General features: G+C 43.8%; 1 protein-coding gene across 2 annotated transcripts in view; it reads right to left on the reverse strand.

Moving 5' to 3' along the window:
* Positions 1-317: 317 nt before the first annotated feature.
* rad18 (RAD18 E3 ubiquitin protein ligase) overlaps positions 318-21,639 on the reverse strand; it is a 51,919-nt gene continuing 30,597 nt past the window's right edge. The window contains exons 10-13 of one of the 2 annotated variants that reach the window (XM_076268224.1): positions 19,410-19,535; positions 17,053-17,200; positions 8,349-8,393; positions 318-522 (exon numbers count right to left, since the gene is read on the reverse strand). In XM_076268224.1, the coding sequence (XP_076124339.1) occupies positions 8,369-8,393; positions 17,053-17,200; positions 19,410-19,535 (299 nt within the window). In that variant the 3' untranslated portion in view covers positions 318-522; positions 8,349-8,368. The remainder of the gene's footprint in view (positions 523-8,348; positions 8,394-17,052; positions 17,201-19,409; positions 19,536-21,639) is intronic. The other variant, XM_076268225.1, reaches the window with a different exon arrangement.

Consider the following 21,639-nt stretch of genomic DNA (forward strand, 5'->3'; position numbering starts at 1 on the left):
TGAAAGGGAAGTGCTTCCAACACAAGCTTTGCGCGCAGAGTTCTTCTTTGCTGTTTATCAAATGTGTATTCTATGGCAATAACTTAATCTTTCTCAGCTGTGTATACCATAATCTAGGTTCATTGTCTGAAGCATAGACAAACACGACAAGTGTGGGAAAGACTTAGGCAGATTTTTTGATTAAACCATCTATTCTCTCTCTGACAGCGTAATTGCCCTGGACTGGGTCTGGAGTGGCTCTTGAATACACTGAAGGCTTTCACACTGACAGCCTGTACCCAATGCAAAATGTGACAAAAATGTGACAAAAACAAGAATTCTTGGAAAATAATTAAAGGTTTATTAAAAAACACTTAAGAATGTACATTTATAAGGGAAAGAGAAGAGAGTTTAAAACAATATAAAATACAAAGCTGGACATGAAGAGTTCTTATGTTATCTGCGTGATCCTTTAACTTCTCCACACTTCCATCTCATCTGGGAAGACGGTCCAGAGTTGAACCCTGAGGGTTTTCCTGGTTTCTGAAAGACATGAGAGGATAGTGTTCTTTTCCTGCCCTCACGGTTTTGGCATATCTTCACTTAACAGAAACCCCCAAATACAATACCACAATGGAAAAACAAGACACTCAGAGACAAAGATGCCATCCGACAATAACTTAAGATCACTCTAATGACCACAGGCTTATTGTGGAATGACCACAATGGTCTATCACTTCTTTCCCTCCTCGCACAAAGTCATACATTTAGACAAAACAAAGACAAGCTGTGTTTTTATCCAGTTTGATTCAGATTTTGTCTGGACAGAAAGACTTGGAATGGACTCTGAAACCTTATTTAGACAGTCCTTATTAGCCAAGCTCAAAACAAATGAAAGACAAAGGCGAAGACTCCAGAAGTTTATCTGTTAGGCGCACAGAGCAGGTTAGAGGCTGCTGAGCTGCACTGCAGAGCCATGCGAGCTCCTCTAGCACACTAGCACACGCTCACACAGAGCTCACTTCTCTTCAGTTACTGGGACACAATCTCCAGAGACCCCTCAGGGGGGAAAGGGAGTAGAGATATTGGGTCCAGGCAAATTGTTCATCAAACCAGCTCTCCTCATTTACACCACAGAGAAAGTTAGGGGGGGGGGGGGTCTTATTTATTACCCAGAGACACATCTGGCTTCAATTACTGCAGCACATTGAAAACTCTTCTTCTTTCACCTGATCCTCTACGTGTAATCACTCAAAACACAGCCCATCCTGAACTTTGTCACCCCTCTTCCGCTTTGGTAGACACGTTGCCTCTGCCTCCCTGCACAGTATGACACTGGCAAGTTCCAAGGAAAACTTTTCCAGATTAATTAACGCCAAGGGTAAGTGCCTTTCAGGTCGATAACCACTATATAAATAATTTTCTGCCCTCTCTCTCGCGTGGGAAATTTCAAAGAGGCTTGATGAGAAGCTCCCAACTCACAGGGAACAGGCATACTTAGAGTGTCACAGAGCTCCAGCTCAAATGACCACGCATGGACCGCCAGCATCAGTGCACACATCAAACAGCCAGTTAGCCCGGGCCTCTTAATCATGGGAAGGCCTGGATCTCTAAGGTACGGCGAAATCAATGGACAGACCCAAAGCGCTATACATTCTCTGATTCAAACCAGAATTGGAGAGAACATGAAAGAAAATGCATTTAAAACATCTTCATATGTCAGTCTGATGAACCTTGACTGTTTAGTCAATAGTGTCGCAATATCTGATTACGATGTGCTTCTGTACTATCTGTACTAAATTACCAAAAGCAGGGTCAAAGGGAAGCCCTGTGAATATCACTTGTCCATAAGTCGACAAGTTACAGTTTAAAGGTCTTGAATGAGACTTGTAGTGGTGTTCAAATGAATGACTTTCATATCAGTTTAAACCTTAGTGAAAGTGGAGGTAAATAATAAAGAGTAAATACATTCTACAGCAAGGCTCATCATTCCAATTTTTCCCCACTGAGAAAAAGAAAACATATTTTGGTACAGCAATGAAACTGTAGAAGTAAAGTAACATCCGAACTCTCTTTGACCGAAACCGTACCCTTTTCCTTTTGTGTTCATTGGCTGTACAATTATTGCAATCGCAATATGAACCAACGCAATTACCTAATCGCACAAGCTACAAGTAATCGTGCACAGTTAATTTTGTCACATTTGACTTTTATATTTATGTCATCCTCCTTGACTGCCACTTCTGGCTGGTGGGTGTGCATAGTGTGTGAGGGGCACAGAAATGAGCATTACAGTCGGTCGGGGGTGCTGTGCTTCTTGTGCACTGGGCGAGCTCACCAATCAGGGGTGGAACAAATTAAAGAGACATTTGGCATATTGAACTGAATCAATTAATTGACATTCAAAAAGCAATTAGACATATTCCCCAAATTGTGCAGCCCTAATTGACAGAAGTACTGCATTTGGCAAACTGGTGGCGATTAGAATAGCAAAGTAATGTACAGACTGCACAGTCCTTTTTATAGCCTTTCCTTAGACTTACAAAGGGAAAAATACCTAATGACTTTTTGAGTGTAGTTAATGGTTTATAAAAGGGATTTTAAGGAAATGAATCCTGTCTGCATACTTAAATCACAAAACATTTATTTGTCACATACAATTATACAAAGTAAAACATGTAGTAAAATATTGGTAAACCTTTCCAATGGTAGACTATTGCAAACCAAAAGCTGGATCCATCTGATGTCATTGTGTGTTTCCAATTAACATCTTTCCATTTCGCTCCAAGTACACTGAAACATGTCAAAATGATTTTCTATGGCAAATATTTTGCCATCAGTACAAGAGAAATTATGTTTAAAAAGCACTGAAGTTGTCTTCAGTGAGTGCTGAAGATTTTATAGATTAAATTGCTCAAAAACTCTGAATACAATGGCCTTTTCTCTCAGGCACTTTTGCGGAAAGTTGATTATTTTAGCATGCACATCAATGTCATGCAAGACATTGTTCAAAGAATTTAACTTGCGGACCTTTTTTGGATTTCACTAAAGAAAAGTCTATTTCCAATAACCACACCACTACACGAACACTAAATCTTGAGGGAATGGGTCTCCACCCTGTGGTGACTGCTCCAGAGGCAATCTAAGCAAAATATTGAAAATGATATGATGGAAAGATTTTTACATTTCTGAGTGTTGTAATGCAATTTGCCAAACAATGATTTGTTCACATCTGACATCTGCCTGTATATTATTGATCTATTTACGCACAGACACAATGAAATATTTATAAACACAGCAAAATGGCTAATAAAATTATTTACCAGGCAGAACTTCTCTATATGATTGAGGAGCATGTTATACGGCTACTTTCTCAGGGGCCTTCTGATAACATTTACTTTCTGGATTTATGAATAGGATTTCTTTTTTATAAACATTATAGTTTAAAAATAAAATGATAACATGTTGCAGATTTCATGCACACTCATAAAATGACATGATAATTCATTTTGATATGATGCAGTACTTGCAACACTTGATTCTTGAATTTCCCCTGGGGATCAATAAAGTATCTATCTATCTATCTATCTATCTATCTATCTATCTATCTACACTTCACAAAGATGTGTTTCTTCCCATTCCTCTTCTATTACAGTACGTTACAGAAACACTTGTTCTTTATACGCATATTTATTGCTTATTATACAGTAAATGACATCCCTGTCTACAGGCATCGACAACCCTGATCACAGCAAGAACAAGTCCTCATTGAGATGGCCAGACTCCTGAGCGCCTGAGCACTGTGGGAATGATGGAGAAGGTCATAGCTAAAAGCTCACCAGGCAGGCAGGGGGGTGGGCATGTGGAGTGAGAGTCTAAAGACGCTCAGCTGGTGGAGCAGAGAGAAGTAGGAAATGAAACGATTGGAAAAAGCACATTGGAGCAGAAAAATGGGAGTCATGACAAAGGGGTGAGAGAGCATGAGGGAACGGCACACCTGCAACGGCGACATGTCTGGCAGATTCCTAGTCAGGGGAGCTGGTGGTCTCTGTGATGGATGAGGCTCAGGGTTTCATTAATGAGATGCTGTGGGGGAGCAGGAGGCACTGGCTCCATCATGTGTTTTCATTACATTACACTCTCATACATAAAACGCCACCACCCAAGGCCCCAGAAAACCCATTTTTCAAACCAGGGTTCAAATGATCCGCTCTGGCTGGAAGGCGACTTCCAGAACAGGGCCCCATGCGATGGGTTAGGAGCCCCGAGAGGCTGGGGCGGCCGCGCTCCCGTGTGCTGCGCACCTCTCAAGGGCTCTGGGCGCCGTGTGGGGCGTTTCAGGTGGTTTAAATAAGTGTGGGGCTCCTAATGTCATCCAGATTTGGCATGAGCTGGCGAGGAGAATCGATCTGGGCCGGCTGACAGCATCTGGAGGGCTTTGAGGATTCTTCCCAACTCACGCATGCCAAAACCAAACCAGAGACGCACGACAGCTCGCTGCCAGTCAGATGACCTTCGCATACAAAAGAAGCGTGCACCATCTAGCCTGACATTTCAACACAGCGTGTGTCTCAGTTATTTCAGAGATGAAAAGACCCATTACATTGTACCAAATAAGGGGCATATGAACAGGACTTTGTAGAATGAAAGTGGAGGTTTTAAACTGCACTACACAATATTTGCTACAAATAATATAAAAGTTACAAATTAAAGGAATGACATTATATGGTAAATTGAAAAAGAACTGACAGACATTCGTAAAAAGTAACTGATATCTGGATGGCGTTCATAAGTTTTGAGTTAAGAAAACAAATTCCCAAAACTTTAAGGAACAGAAAGATATTTCCTGCCTACCCAAAGCCCAGCACTAAGAGAGAAAATGAACATAATACTACGTATTTATATAATTAATCACAAAATATTTAGATTCACTTCTATAAAAACAAAACCTTTTGGCCTTTGCTGCCATGCTGCTAGACCGCAGTAGCATGAGGCATAACTATAAAAACATTCAATTACTGAGGGACCATATAAAAGTCCACAATCTCTACTGAAGCAAGCAGGGTCAAGAGCAGGCCTTCAGAATGAAAAATAGAATTTGATCAAAAATATTGATTTTTACCAACACCACTATATGTGAGTGTTGGACCCTCTCTGGTAGGATGAGGACATATCTGTCTCTCCCCTGAAGGAAGCACTGATATAACAGACATGTCTCCCTGCTGCTCATTCTCCATTTCTCCCCCTCTCCTCTATCCCGGCTTGGCCCCCCGAGGAGCCCAGGGCCCACAGCCTCCCATATGGAACCATTTACGGCTTCACATGAGGAGCTTTCAACAAGTGTTTACACTTCATACACTCGCTCAGCCGGGCTACACAAGTGCTGCCGCCGCTCTGCTTGTCTGAGCTGGACCGAGCGCTGAGGAGAAAACTACATTCCAGAGCAGGAATTTGGGTCACACTTCCATACAAAAGAAAGCTGAGAGTTGGTGGGATTTGACTGTACACCCCCCCCCCCCATCCCCACACACACACTGCCACCAGCACCTTGTCCTCCATCTTCCCTTTCACTTCATCCATACTCTTGGCCTCTCATACTTCCCCTCGCTCGCTCTTTCCTGCCCCATGGACACAGACAGGCAGAATAACAATTAACATCTGTGCCAAACACTTTATGTCAGGGGCTGAACGCTTATGATAAGCCCTTTTAGGCGCTGTTGAAAGAAATCTTTTACTCAGGACTCCGCCATTGCCCCAAGTGGCAAATAAATCTGCGCTTTCACTCTAGTACAGTGAGATCGCACCCAGAGTGGCCTGGTGCTGAATGACAACAAGACAAGTTCTCTTGGGTCTTCAGCAAGTCAGCGGGCACTCTGACTGGTGACATTACTGGGCAGCAAAGGTTCTGATCCCTACTGAGAACCAAACAGTGTAGACAAGCATTACAAACATACGCACTCACAGTCAGTCAGTCACTCACACTCAGTCTATGAGCAGTTACTCTCATAACGGATACCTTATACCTTATACCCAGAGTGGGTTTATTACTATTATTTGAATGGTGTAATGCAAAAGGGAAAAATTGCCAACCAAACAGCAAAGCATCACACAAACCTTGCCAGGAAATACAATTAAGAGTGAAATACCAAATGAAATCTGGGAGAGCGAGATAAAGGAGGCGGTATGCATGTCCACGTTCTGCATATGGAAACGAGGAGGATGCGGCTGGTGGCATCATTCATGCTCCGAGGAGCTGCAGGGCAACTAGCGCTCATGCCAGGCTAATAAAGATGAAAGGCAGAGCACTGGTGGCCCGGGAGCCATGAAGGCATATGGGCTGCCATAAAATGCCCTCCCACTCGTCCTCATGAGAAAGTCACATGACAAATGATCCTGGGCAGCTAGGGGAAAAGCACATACTTTCAGCTAGGACCTTCTCACAGTCACTGCTCATCCATGCAAGAGCCCAGTGGTGCCTTGGGACGAATAACAGCAGATGCATGAGATTTATTGGTTTGTTGAGGGTTTGGGGGTTTTGGGGAGGAGATGGGGCACCACAGAAGCCATCAAAGAAAACATGTGTATGTTGGGGGGCTGAGAGTTGGGTAGTGAGACCTTCAACCCATTCAATTCAAGGTTGAGATATTGTATAAGTATAAGTATATATACTCTTTTGATCCCGTGAGGGAAATTTGGTCTCTGCATTTATCCCAATCCGTGAATTAGTGAAACACACTCAGCACACACTAATCCCGGCGCAGTGAGCTGCCTGCAACAACAGCGGCACTCAGGGAGCAGTGAGAGGTTAGGTGCCTTGCTCAAGGGCACTTCAGCCGTGCCTACTGGTCGGGGCTCGAACTGGCAACCCTCTGGTTACAAGTCCGAAGCGCTAACCAGTAGGCCACGGCTGCCCCCAATTAGTCTGGACAACCTTTAGTATCTGGGGTTGCGTGTGCTCCTGCTCATTGGCTTTAAAGACTGATGACCTGGTCGAGACAGACTATTACATAACACTACTTTATTTCACTCTTTTTTTTTTTGCATGCCAGAGTATATGCTGCAAAGCAGTGCACAGATGGTCTTCTGCACCATGGACGCAACTGCTGTGGTCACATATCTCCAAAGATCTCCCCTAATGAAAGGGGAGCCCATGTCTGGCAGGCTCGCTGGAAAACAGCATTGATGAATATAGTCTACGGAACTAACGGAGGATGAAGAATCATCCATCAGAGATATCCCATGATGTCATGGGGTCCCACGCACGAGGGGTTTGTGGTTGGGGAAAAGTGAATCCTATACATGTGGGAATGCCATTTGGGGACCGGTGAGACCGTCTCAGCAGGCTGCCCTGGCAGACACATGGAGGCCCAGGCTCTGCTGGGTGGGAGAGCACATAAAGAGGTAGGGGTAGAGAGAGGGAGGGAAAAAAGAGATAGAACGAGAGAGAGAGAGAGAGAGAACGAGAGAGAGAGAGAACGAGAGAGAGAGAGAGAGAAAGAGAGAGAGCGGAGAGCGAGAGTTGGGGGGGGAGAGAGGGAGGGAGAGAAAGAAATAGAATGAGAGAGAGAGAGAGAGAGAGCGAGAGAGAGATGGGGGGGGGGGGCGAGAGAAAGTCCTGCTGAGCTCATAACTCTCAGGCCCAGAGCCTCTACGTGAATAACAACCTTCTGTGGACTTCAAAAGCATCACAGGAGGTCTGGAGGGGAACTCAGGGCAACCCATATAGATGTGGGGGGAAACGGTATTTACGTTTGTATGTTCATGTGTGTGTGTGTTTGTCTTTGTTCAGGAGTGCATGCATGGGTCCATGCGAGGCCCGTAGAGGGCACAGGAAGTGCTTTGCTATTTGTGCCCAAACCTCCTCCATCAGTGGTAAACTCACAAGGAGGTCGAGAGGTCCTTGCGACAGCAGGGCAGGAGTCACATAAGGACTCACTCACCCAGTGCTGCCCAGACAGATGCAACACAACGTTTCCAAACAGAAATCAGACCCATGGGTATGTACAAGGAGCTTGGACTGAGGACCCTGTGTTGCAATATGCCACACTGTATATGGATTCAAAAGTGATGGGAGGTGGTGTGTGCTGTGGAGGGTCCTTATTTATACACAGAAAGCAAACATCACATCACTACATCACTCAAAACAGCAGGGGTGTGATTCCTGGCTCCATAATTCAAGGCATCTGGATGTTGTAGCTTGCCATGGAGATCGCGCCAGCTTCTGTAAACATTCTTCATGAGACGTAAATGTCTACGGTTTAGCTGGATCAGATGAGAAGCACGTTGTGCAGGATGGGAGCTCCACCAGATAGATCATGATGTACAACAACAAAATCAACTTCCAAATCAAGTTTTAGAAATGTACTTACCAATCCATCCTGTCCTGTTGTCAGCTAAATACATCTGAAATTGAGCTGGAGTGGAAAAGAAAGAAAGAAAACAAACCGTTAATAACAGTTTACGTGAGTATGGTGTTACAGCATAGTGTCCACTATGCCACAAACTGAGGTTTCCGGTTTTGCGTTAGAACAACAAAAAAAAACTATTAATAATGTTCCATGTTGGGCTATGTGACATGACTATTTTCAGATGGCACACAAATGTCTAGCCTATTGATAGGCCTAGATATTTTAGTCTATATTCTTTCCTAATGTCACATTGGAGTATCCAATCTGTCCTTGTTTAAACTCATACACTTGTATACATTTAGGCTTTTTCTATATACGTGAATGAAGACATTGGTTGTTTATGCAAGGTCGTTTATTGTCAAACAACAACAAAAATGTTTTAGGCTATGCTACTAAACAGCCTACAATAGCTTAATAAAGCATGGAGTTAGCTAGCGATTTTCAACATTAATTCTAGTTTACATAATAGACTTAAACATCAATTAAGCTGATGTCTAAGACCAACATTTATAGGTACACAGCCCAATATTTACCTCCTCTGGTTGTAAATAGGGAGACACATTTCATTTTAAGCTTAACTTTACAGCAGCAGCCAGTCCACCATCCAGACATGCACACCAAGCAGAACATATTTGAATTGTTGTAATAATAAAAGAAAGAAAAAATTAACGTTATTAACCGGTTACAATTATTTCAAATACACTTTTCTGTTCCAGAACAGAAAAAAAAAAAACAAAGATTCTGGTTTCGTTTTTGTTACTAGAAATCTATCAATTGTTTCTGATTTTCGTTTCATGAACCGGTTCAAAGCCTTGCTCCCCAGAGACAAATAGTCACCACAGAGAAAGCGTTGGTCCCCCTCTGATGCAGAGAGACGGGCCACTGCAGCAGCCACACAGACTGGACTTAAGTCACTCAGCGCTCCCAACGGGGACGCTAATCTTATCTGACCGCGGGAGCTGCATTCATCACACACACACGCCGCTAAAAGGCCACGTCCGGCCACGAGTGGCAGCGTGTATTTTCCCCCTTGCCCGCGTCTGCACGTGGCCTCATCTCCAATTCCGACACCATCACAAACCCGATGACGCAGCCACGCAACCAGTCTGAGATAATGTGTCCTTTTAAGATGTAAGGACACCGCGCTATCTTGCATCCAGATATAGAACATGTGAAAGTTTATTTCATGAAGATGTATTCCTTATCACAAGAAATGTTTCCAGGAAGCAAATGTTTGTTTTTTGGCGCGGTGAGGGGGGGGGGGGGGGTCTCACAGCAAGAACTGGAGCCATGCAAATGACTGCAGGATGCTGGGGATGACTCAGCGCCCACAGTGTGTGTATGTGTGTGTGTGTGTGTGTGTGTGTGTGTGTGTGTGTGTGTGTGTGTGTGTGTGTGTGTGTGTGTGTGTGGGACTGAGAGACCAGGACAGGCAGGATGCTGACAACACCCGAATCAGTAATAGTGATGCAGATGCCGTGGCAATGTTGATGTCCTGTCACTGCAGCCTGCAGAAAGGTGGCTGAGTGGGAGAGTCGCTCAGATCTCACTGGGGTGGAGGCTAGCATGTCACGGAGAGCAGGCGGAGGATTGCGACAGCCGCTACAGCCCTCACCGCTCTGGAGGAGCTGGGCAAGGACAGCAGCTGAAGGACAGAGAGAAGGCAAAGGAGGTGCATAATGTGACCCAGAGCAGACAGGCTCCAGTACCAAGGTTAGAGAGGGTCCTTGGTACCAATGAAGAATCATAATAATAAAAAAAGAATTATTAGCATGTCAGAGAATCTTAGTAAAATCTTGATGGACAGTCTAGCGTCTCCCATCTGTTGGGCAATAGTGGTGGCCAATGCTGTTAGAGACAGTGGATATCTTTTCATTAATAAGCGTGTGGCTGATCTTTGCTCATTTCTAAACAGTCTAAATAATTAAGCAATAAACCCCGAGAGGCCGTTCTATATTGTGAATATAGCACAGCTGAGGGGTGTTGTTAGGCACGAAGAGAGCAAAGCGAAGCCGAGTGCCGTTAAACAACCTGTGCTATATTCACGATATAGAACGGCCTCAAGGGGCTTATTGCTTTTATAAAACAGCCATCACATATAGGACATTGTATTGATACAAAATAAACAAATAATCATGAAATTTAAAAGCTATTTCATCTACAAATGTCCATTCTTCCGGAGTCCCCATAGAATACTGTAGATCCTTATCGGAATTGTTGCTAAGCAACTTTGAATTTTAACTGTTATGCATTCTAAGTGCATAATTAATATAGAACGAAATGCGGTCTCAGCCGTGCTATATCGGGAAAATATACAACGGCATTGAACGTGATTCAACCAATCATAATCAAGGACGAGAACTATCTGTTTTATAATGACCGATAGTCATGCAGAGCCATGATGCTGTGTTGGTCAGCTCAGTTCAGTTAGTTGTTCAGCCTCCCAACTAAACCACACAAGACAGCAGAGCAGAGCAGGGCAGACCGCACAAAGATGAGTGACAGAAACAGGCCGGCCATACATGTGTGCACAGGAGGGAGGTAGGAGACAGAGACAGAGACTGAGAGAGACACAGAGAGAGACAGGGAGAGAGAGAGAGAGAGAGAGAGAGAGAGAGAGAGAGAGAGAGAGAGAGAGAGAGAGAGAGAGAGAGAGAGAGAGAGAGAGAGAGAGAGAGAGAGAGAGAGAGAAAGAGAGAGAGGCAGCCAACACTTCAGAAATAATCAAATATCTAGAGGTACTACAAGAGAGAGTGAGCAGCTACAACGCTCACAGCAGAATGACATCATAGCGGCATCAGTAAATAAGACAGACCAACATCAGAGGACCCACTGGCAGTCACTGATGGGCCAACAAATGGATTTGGGGTTTCATTTTTTTCCCAAATTTGCAGATAATGCATTTCTATCTGTGTTCACAAAGCTAGATTAAGCACAGGCTCCACAAAAGTGTTTCTTTATGCCATATCAATAAAAGGTTAATAAATGAAATTTCCATGACCGAAAAAAGAGAGAAGGAGAATAGGGAGCTGATAGTGCAGGAGTGCGAGGAGCGGGAAACAGAGTTTGCAAAGCGACATACAGTAGGGCAGTGAAACAGAGATTGATGCCATACAGACAAATGGAAAGAGACTGGGGGAGAAAGACAACATAACAAGGTAGCACATGCTATAAAGCCCTCTGCTTATCCTTGCCTTATATGGACTTAAAGCTGACCATGGCTTTTATGACCAGAGTGAAGATAGATGCATGTCCTTTTGGGGGAGAACATACTTAACAAAAATATGAATAGGCCAAAAAATAACACGTCGTCCGTCAGGACAGACTTGTGTTTGCACCCAAAAAATATTTACATGCTGTAATTACAAAACGATCATGATGGGGAGGGGGGGGGGGGGGGGGGGGGGTCAAGTCCACGGTGGGCAGGGCTTCAGAGAGACGACCCAAAAAAGATTACACAGGAAAAAACAAGCTTTAGAAGAATGGGCAAATGGTGCATGACAGCGAGGGTTAATGCCTGGGTCTTGCCTATGCTGAGTCACGCCAAATGGTCCATTGGCCTTTATTTCACTGCTGAAGGGATGCGGAGCCTTCTCCTCATTACGGATTATTAATAGGCAAACAACATAATGGATTCCCATTTTGCAGCTAAATTAGGGGCCCTCACAGCTTGTAATTAAATATTTACATGCTGAGAGGTGTCTCAAGTGACCCCTGAAGTTGTTCAGCAATTAGGCAATTGTTGCATAGATAAGTGGTTAAGGAAAAGATGAGCCGCAAAATCACATTTTCTATTTTCAAAAAGTACAACTTCCTCTGTGAGTACTGTTGAGAATGGCCTGCTACAGTATATATCTTCTATAGTTTTTTTTTTACAAAATGTATTACACAGTCAAGGGGTGCAGAGGCTAATGACTTGTTATGCAATGTTTTACAATCTTCCATGAAACGTTCGGCCTGGGGCTGATTAATTTATGGATGAAGCACTTAGTGCACGACCGGTGGGCTTTAGCAGCTAAAGCAACACCTCAGACGCTGACGAGGGAGAGCTGGCTGGTCAGGCGGACGGGCGACGGGCTGGGCAGTGGGAGAGTTGCTGCTGTGCGCTGCTGTACTGACTGATTGAAGGCTGCTGCACCCAGAGGAGGGAGATTGAGGCGCCCTCTCCTCTGACCCCGGTCCACTTCTCTACCGACGGCGGCGCTTCTGCCAAATTACCTCTCTTCCCTCCGCAACCAAAACGGGGGGGAGGGGGTGGGGGAGGCAAAGCCATGATGTCTACGCACAAACCAGCTTATCTCAGTGTGTGTGTGTGTGTGTGTGTGTGTGTGTGCATGCTTGTCTGAAACTCTTATATGTCATTCTTCACTTTGGATTAAGGGGGTTAATTACAAATCAATGGCTATTACATTAGGTCTTTCATTCTTCTACTTTAATTGAAATACTCTAAGTCAGTACCCAACAGAATTCTTTCAGTGGCTATGTCTTAACAAATGAAAAGAGCGAGCAATAATTGTCTGATTTGGCCTCTGAACAGACAAACGTGGACTGACAGCACCAGGTATAATAACATACAAGCCCTGATCTGTCTTAAAGCTAACAAGATCGGCCTTCAGATAGGGCCAAAGCAGCGAGACAAAGCACAGGATTAGCATGCGTCTCTTTGAAGCTGCCTTCAATGTCACTAGGCATATATTAATGATGAAAGCTACAGACACATAATGCTCTGAGCAGCGAATTGAGAGTGAAACACATTCAACTGCACTTCAAAGTCATTAGCAAGAGAATGTACCATGACTGGCTTGCACAGTTAAAACTTTTCTTTGATGGCAAGAACATTCACAACCATGTCAATGTGAAATATGTCACCCTGCCACCACACAGCACGTCAGGACAAACACACTGGCCATGGACAAACTCAACACAATCAAATCAACACAATCAAATCAACACAGGCCATGGACAAAATCAACACAATCAAATCAAAGTCGATAAGAGACAAACATCTGAAACAATATCAAGGAACCTTAGGCTGAGATGGACATACAGCAACACAGAAAAGTTTAAAAAATAAATTTAAAGTTAAAAAAACAAACAAACAATAAACTCACATACAAGCCATCAAAGCTTCAACGTAGCACCATTTCTTAACAGATATATTTGGCTAATCTATCCCAAGGAGCTGCCCCTACTCCATTTACAGATGAGCAGGTTAGACGAGGTTGTCTGACAGGAGAATGGAAAGCTATACTGTTATCTTGCATCTTTACATCCTCTGATGAGATTTAACAGATCTATCATTTTTTACACAAATAACTGCCTTTGACTGTAAACCAGGGGTGGGCAACTAATTTCCCCAAGGGAAACATGACAAACTGGGACTGTTGAGGAGGGCCGGACCCAAAATACCGAACTCAAGTCTAAACTCAATTCTGTCCAATTCTATTCTGTTCTTGTATAACATTAAGTAAATCATATGGTTTTGTTTACTACTAGTAAGAACAGATGAAAATGTGAGGGAGACAAAGGAAAAACAGCAATAGGCTATTTAATCTACGTCCAGTATTTAATCCTCATTCTCGAAAATGATTTTTTGACATTGACATTTTTTTTTTTCAGTTTTCAAAGACTGATATAAAAAAGTACTACAATATCTATATAATTAGGCTAGGCCATGAAAATGTGAAGGAGTCAGTACAACCATAGGCCTGTGCCACCATTTCATCAACACTCAGCAATATTTCATCATTAAATCTTTACCATCATTAGTTAATCAACATGCACAAAGAAAACTATTTTAAAAATGTAGGCTATGTTTTTGCTTTAACTTTATGCACAAAACTGTGATTGGTCAACTAGCCCTGTGTGTTGAGCCGGCTGCTTCAAGCAACCTGTGGGTAGTAGCTATACTAGTTATACTAGTCATACTAGTTCGCTAACATAAGCTTTGCAAATAAACTCAGACATATTTTGGTTACAATGACGGGGTTATCCGAATGTAAACTGTCTATCTGCCAGTAACGTTTTGAAATTAACACTTCGTATCGCCAACAAACAGCAGGAGTTCGTTCTGACAACCTTTGCGGTGGTGAGCGACACAGACATAAGAGACACAAAACTTTGAAAGGTTTACGCCGACTTAAAGGCAACTGCATTGTGTCGACGCAGAAGCATAAATTCTATTCACCAGCACATCAGTGAGGGTGTTTACATCGTATGCATCCACGCACAAATGCATGGGCGCAGTCGCTTTCAAAATAAAAAAAAACAATATTGATTTGCATGCATTATCTCTATGCTAGGCTCTTGACTATTGTTCTTTCACGGACCTTACGTGGGCCGGTCAGGGAAAGCCCACGGGCCGGATGTGGCCCGCGGACTTATGTTGCCCATGTGTGCTGTAAACAAACAAAGGTAGAGCCTTTGTTGTCTGATAACAATGACTCTCTGAACATAAAAAAAACATTCCCTTTCCGTATTAGTTTTTTCTCCGATGCACAAAAGAAATTACAAAGGGACAGCAGGTTTACTGACTGATTCCACTTTGACAAAGAAAAAAAATATATAATTTACTGCAACTTGTAAAGGGGGAAATTACAGGCACAGAAAAAGATGGGGTGAGAGAGAGAAAAATAGACACTGGCATCGATTGAAACCCAACAAATGAAAGCAGACAGGAAAACAAGGCTATTCTCACAGGAGAGCGCTGTGGTTGCAGCGTGCCTCCCACATAAGGACAGGCTTGTGCAAACCATCTCCTAAATGTTGACTTGCTCGTTGGAAATTGAAATGCACAAGGTCGCCACCGCTCAGCTTCCCTGTGCTCATGCATGCAGTGTGTACAGTCCACAGGAGAACGCCACAACGTCAGAGAGACGCTTGAGGCCTCTGCCACAGAGCAGCACATGGCTCCTGGACATGACAGGACATCTCCCATTAGGTCAGGTGTGTGTGTGTGTGTGTGTGTGTGTGTGTGTGTGTGTGTGTGTGTGTGTGTGTGTGTGTGTGCAGAAGAGGGAGCGCCCAGTGCTGTGCTCAGATGGAGGGAAGTGGGGCAGTCTGGCATAGCGGCAGGTAACGGTTCACAGGGTAGCAACCCATGGCCCAGATCTGGTCTTGCCAGCTAAGGATGAAACTCTGCCCAGTGTGGAGCTGTACCCCCCCCCCCCCCTCCCCCCAACACACACACACACACACACACACACACACACACCACCTAATATCCCCCCTACATGCTTTCATGCCTCTGGCCAGAAGAATCCTCCATCGTGCTTGCCACAGACAATGATTTTAAGGGTCAGGCTGGATTACCATATGAATGCAGAAAATAATCGCCGCGGCTCAGACAATGGGTTAAGCAGATGCAAGGCAATCAAAATCTCTTCTGAGCTCTTTTTTTTTTATCTGCCCATGAATTTCCCCTCACAGAGAGCGCCTCTCTAAAACGAGACAACATAAAGCAAAAAAATGACTCCCTTACAAAGGGTTATAGCCCTGTCCCATCTGGAGTAAACGGCACTCAATGCCCCTTAAGAGGCTTTTTTTCGGTGCAAGAAGATGGGAAGTGTCTCACAGCGGAGGGCATTAACATGCTGGAGCAGGAACACACGGAGTCTGGGGATGAGGTGACGATGGCTCCCCATCTGCGTGAGGAACAAGAGGCCCGCACACCGCTAATGGCCCACGATTAGAAATGACCGATGGAGAGCGAGCAGAGACTGTCTGCATCCTTGGTCAGTCCCTTGCTCGCTGTCGGTGCAGAGGTATAGCACTTGATGGACAGCGGCTCTTTATCCATTGGCTGGCCATCTCATCAAGTGATTGAATGGCTGCTCGCTCCATTCAGGGCACAATCAGACGACCAGGCCTCAGTGGAGTCAGTAGGAATACGAGGAGGCAAGTGAAAATGCAGGGGAAAGGGAACATCAGGGGGAACACTGGGTGCCCCTAAAGATGGCTCAGAACAAGACTCGGGGCAGATGGTTTAACACAACTCTGCTAGACACCATCTATGAAAATGGGGTCTAAAAAGGCTTAAGGAAGAAGGGTCATCTGGTGTGATTTTTTTCTACGGTCAGAAGACAAGCCAACAAAGCATGGTGTTCATCATTTTGTATGGGAGAGCAAAATAAAATATTGCGTGGTCACTTAAGAGAGCTTTGCAATTACAACAGAAAATGCAGAACATGCTTGACCAATGGGTCCAAATTCCTTCAGCATTTCCAGGTCACCTGGCAAACATTAAGCAAAACATTCAAAACCATTCGTCTTCTACAAGAATAAGCAGAGGAAAAACAATGAGACCCATTTGGTTGCTTTGAGCTCATTAAAGAAGGAGTCTGTAAAAGGCCAATTCGTGCTGGTGAGTGCGTAAGTGGAGTGGATATTTAACACAAGTACATGTTTATTCTTGCTTTGTGGCTTCAACATCTTGTCTGAGGCCTAATGAGGGGCTCTGTGCTCTGACAGATCTCCCTCCACATCTGCACTCAGCACGGAAGAATGCTCTGTCACAACATCCTCCTCTACGGCACGGATGTGCATTCAAAGAGAATGCATTAAGAACAACGTCACACACAATCTCATTCATTACCACAGTTAATATTTCATCATACTTTTTGACAAACAGTAAGATACTGTGTGGTTGCACAGTGATGATGCTCACCTGCTTATGGACACCTCACTTGGGGATGGGCTAGGTGACCTTGATCTGATCTCTGTCAGGGAGGGATTTGTGTCTGGGGCTGGCTTCTCTCTGGCTGCCACCGTCCCTTGATGAGAAGGGCTTTGCTCCACTGCTTCTGTCAGGTTTGCTGGGAGAGTAAAAATGTCAGACTGCAATCAATCTCTGGATAAGCGGTCAAAACAATGCGTGTCCATGAGCATAACAATCCACAGTGATAGCTTTCATCTTCATTACAGGCTCAATAACACACGGCACTATCAGGGTATGAGTAATTCGGCTTGTACAAGAACTAGACCAATGCAGGTGCACAGCTAATTGGTTCAATGTGGCAGCCCGTTCCTCATTCTTTAAAGTCAACCTTCCATTTCCCTTTTTAGACATCTCCAAATGTGTGGCCAAATCAATACATCCTTCTATACACTTGCAATGAAGTGGTTGGGACAGCCAATCAAAGTGTTGCCAATGTTTGAAAAGTCGTTTAACACCAGCTGAAACATTTCACTCTCTCAAGACAGGCAATATCTTATGCTGTAAAGATTCAAAGTTTACGAAATTTGACATTTGCGGCTTCTGGATTTGGGGATGTGCATTTGTGTATTAAATCAGTTTTGGAACAGCATTGTAATGTGCACTCTAGTATGCAAACACACACACAGACGCACACACACACACAGGCAGTGCACACAAGTACTCATACAACACATACGCTCATACACTGGCAAATACACATGTCATGTACATAAGCACAATGGCAGTTCTCACTAGTCTGCACACACACACACACACACACACACATCTAAATGTGAAAAATCTAGATGTACAGCAAAGTGATGCATAATATGACTGCATACTGGCAGAAGTGTACTGCGATGAGGATAGAGATGTCTAATTGGAAGTCGCCAAAGTATATTTTGTCTTTTGTTGCAGAGTGCAGTGAATTAGTGAACACAATTCTGTAAAGGCATCAAGACACACACACACTCTCACTTAGGCACACACACACGACACAGGTGCACAAACACAAAATAGTAAGAATCTGCACATACCGCAAAGCAGTGCATAATATCATAATGGCAGAAGCATTATGTGCAAAAGCAAAACAGATGTACACTGGAGTCATCATCAGAGTATACTTTTTTTATCGTCTTTGAGACTTAGTGCACACAAGTGACCTTGTAGACAATATGATTACAATATGAACGTTTTGAGTTTCAACAATCTTTGAGCAACCAAGCAGACCTAGACACAAGTTTACATGGAGTTGCAGGAGTAGGGGATAGAGAAAAATGGATGAGATTTATTTTCTTCAGATGGTACATGCAGCACTATTTACATAACATATTTGACTATTTAATCTATTAACTCTTGTGTCTCAGCACAGACTGTGGCCTCTACTTTTTTTTCTTTAATTTTATCTGGGATTTTAAAAAGAAGTAAAAGTTTCAGCTTCTTTGCCTTTGTTCCGATAGGACAGCGAAAAGAGCCAGGAAACAAGTGGGAGAGAGAGAGAGATAGGGTGGGACAGGGTAATGAACTGGGGTCCCCGTAGGCACCTACTGTAGACCTGAATGTGGTACAGATGTGACAGCCGCTTGTGCCACAGGTCCCTCCAAATCACACTTCTGAATGTTGTGTTTATCCCCAGCTAAACCATGGCAACAGTGCATTGCACATGAGTCATGACTGGGTCAATGGATTTTCAAATACAGACATAGTGTTTTGTTGTTTTTTTAAAGCAGGGGTGTATTGATTCTGTGCTACGGCTAGCTTGTCAGTAATGTTATTGCCTTTTATGATTGGGCCCTACACTAACTTCAAGAAAATGACTAAGCCACGGGAAACCATACTGCAGCTGACGATTACATGGGCTTCTTCTGGCACCCTACACGCATCACAGTGGGGGCTTTTATCTGTTGCCTCCTTTCCACTGATCAGGAAAAACTGTGCCCATTCGGAAGTACTTTCATGTCCTGGTGAGGATTGGTGCTGACATAAGGTCAACATCACAATCAGTGGAAAAAGCTCGATTTTACATCGATTCCACCGGCTGTTATGAGCCTCTCATCAATTCTGATTTCTCTGATCCATCATGTGTGAACTGTATGAGTGGATGGCAGGGGATACTCCCAAGACCTAAAGAAGAGACCCTTGATGAAACTCCCTCCTCCATCGCCCCGATGGATTATGCCCATGAGAACAACGCCTGCGTGGTCCTAAGGTGTGTGTCTGTGTGTGTGTGTGTGTGTGTGTGTGTGGTGGGGGTTGGCATGTGGTTTTATCACCACACAGCTGGCTTGTCTGACTGATTGGTGGTCAGGGGGGCTTGTTGGCCTCACCTTCACGGCTCGTTTCCTCACTGGCTGCCTCCTTCTCCTGCTTGATCTGCCGAGCCCTCTTGGACGTCTCCATTCGCCCTTTGACCTGAGCCACCAGACGGGAGAACTCGCTGCTGTGCTGCTTCCCTGGACAACGCCAAACCACAGCAGCAAAAATAAGCCCAGAACAACACTCAAGGCAAACAACCTTAATGTATGCACAGGGCACCCTCTCAAACAGAAACTTATTGGAACTTAAGAGCAAAGGGGAAAGTGACTACAATCAATACCACAACGCACAGAAGTAGGTTTGTATGCAGGCACATACACATAGAGAACAAGCTTTGCAAACTTATCAGTGATGGGTCATCAGTGACTCTCTGCCGGGTCTCGCTGATGACTTTAAGAGCATTCTGTCTGCAAGAGCAGGCGGTCGGCTCCAAAGAGCCCTTAATTAAGAGTACACCAACTTATTCTGGCTGAGTCCACGTAATGGGCCTTCTGACACAGTACCATGCCTCTGAAAGAAGACAAGCCCATAAAAGGTAACCGATGCAAATCCACGCCATGCATTTGAAATAGCGCAGATTATCCCCCAGCCAGCATAAGGCTTCAGATGAGTTAGTTACACAATCATTCATGCAGAAATGAGCAGTCCCTGGGTTTGGTTTCTTACACCTCATAATCAAATAACATTAATGCAATATTTTTTTTTTTTTGCGAACATTGAGCTGAACATTAAATGATTCAATAAATTACAGAAGAATAAGTCACAGACCAGGTCCTGGAACAAACTCAATGGCTATGGTATCACTAAGTGAGAATGGTTTATTTAACTTGCTGTGTAATCTGATGCAACAACAACAAACTAGAAGAACTGTCAGACAAAAGAAAACATGGTGCATATCACAGACTGGAGACAAAGCTATTAGATTGGCTTGGCCAAGGGAAAATAAAATATAAAAAACAATAGCCAGGACAGGCCCAAAGCAGTTTGAGAGGGAGACAACGCCACAAATGCCCAGAAAAGCAGTCAAATACAATTTGCGATTGATGTCTCCTGTTAAACCAAATGAACCAGAGCCGAGTGAATTCTCTGGAGCTTGTTTTGTGATGGGAAAAAAGTAAAACTTGAGGTATGCAATCAGCAAAACATGGCTTGGGGGGGCAGAGAGTTCAAAACATGAGAAAAGCTAATTCAATTTGCTTGGTTCTTCTCGCGAGTGAAGGCGCCAATATGGCTTTCGAAGTACAACCAAAGAGCTACATTTGAGCGTGCCTCACGTACTATAAATCCGCATTCCATAGGTCTCCTTTCAATACGGTTTCACTCAAATCAGCCTTGATAATAGACGGAGCTGCCAAGAGTTCCACTTTCCCATCCAGTCCCAAATGTGAGGCTGCCTTCTGAAAACTGAACTGACTATTTGGAGAAGCAGAAACATAGCCAAGCACCAATGCCCTTTCCTCACATGTAAATCACCACTGATCGATAGCGGTGATTCTTCTAATGGATTCAAAACCTTTAGAATGCTACCAGCAACCTTCCACCGAAAAAAGCTGTGTCACTTCTAATACACTGCAAGCCATTCGAAGTGAGGCAGGGGAATTACTCCCGGAGCTCAGCAGCTTTTTAGCATGTCTTCTCTCACACCTTCTGTTACAGACTACACAAGCTAAGCACAAGCTAAAAGAGAGAGTCAGCAGTTCATGGTTGCACATATAGGACATCAGATATAAAGACTGACAAGATGGGAAATGAAATGAACAAGCAAGTTTGGACATTGTAGTGCTAAAGTAATAAAATAAAATAAAATAAATAAATAAATAAATAAATAAATAAATAAATAAATGGAGGCATATGTAATCGTATCATTATGGCAATAATGTCTTGTTTATGGAAGTGAAATTCTTGGCTGTAACTCACTCATCTGTCCATGGACAGTGAAATACCTGATAAGTGAATGAGGCAAACATGTTTTAACAAGGACACTGCAATGCGTACATTACCATGTATGGTAAAGAACAAACCCATTGGGATTACAAGTTCAAGGGCTCACTTTTAGCCATGACCAGCTTACAAAACACTGCTGATCAAAAAGATAGACTACGGATTCCAAGTTAAAGCACACATAATGACATTCTGCCTTGGCAAAACACATCGTCACACGACGCCCCAGCCATCTTAATGAGTAATCTCAAGCAATGATGGACTGAACTATGCGGCAAACTAAGCCTGTATGCTCAGGTG

Source organism: Alosa pseudoharengus, unplaced genomic scaffold (genome assembly GCF_046254945.1).
Source record: "Alosa pseudoharengus isolate Yale_2024_CS ecotype anadromous, Long Island Sound unplaced genomic scaffold, YU_APseudo_1.1 YU_APseudo_1.1_scf_5, whole genome shotgun sequence".
NCBI lineage: Eukaryota > Metazoa > Chordata > Actinopteri > Clupeiformes > Clupeidae > Alosa > Alosa pseudoharengus.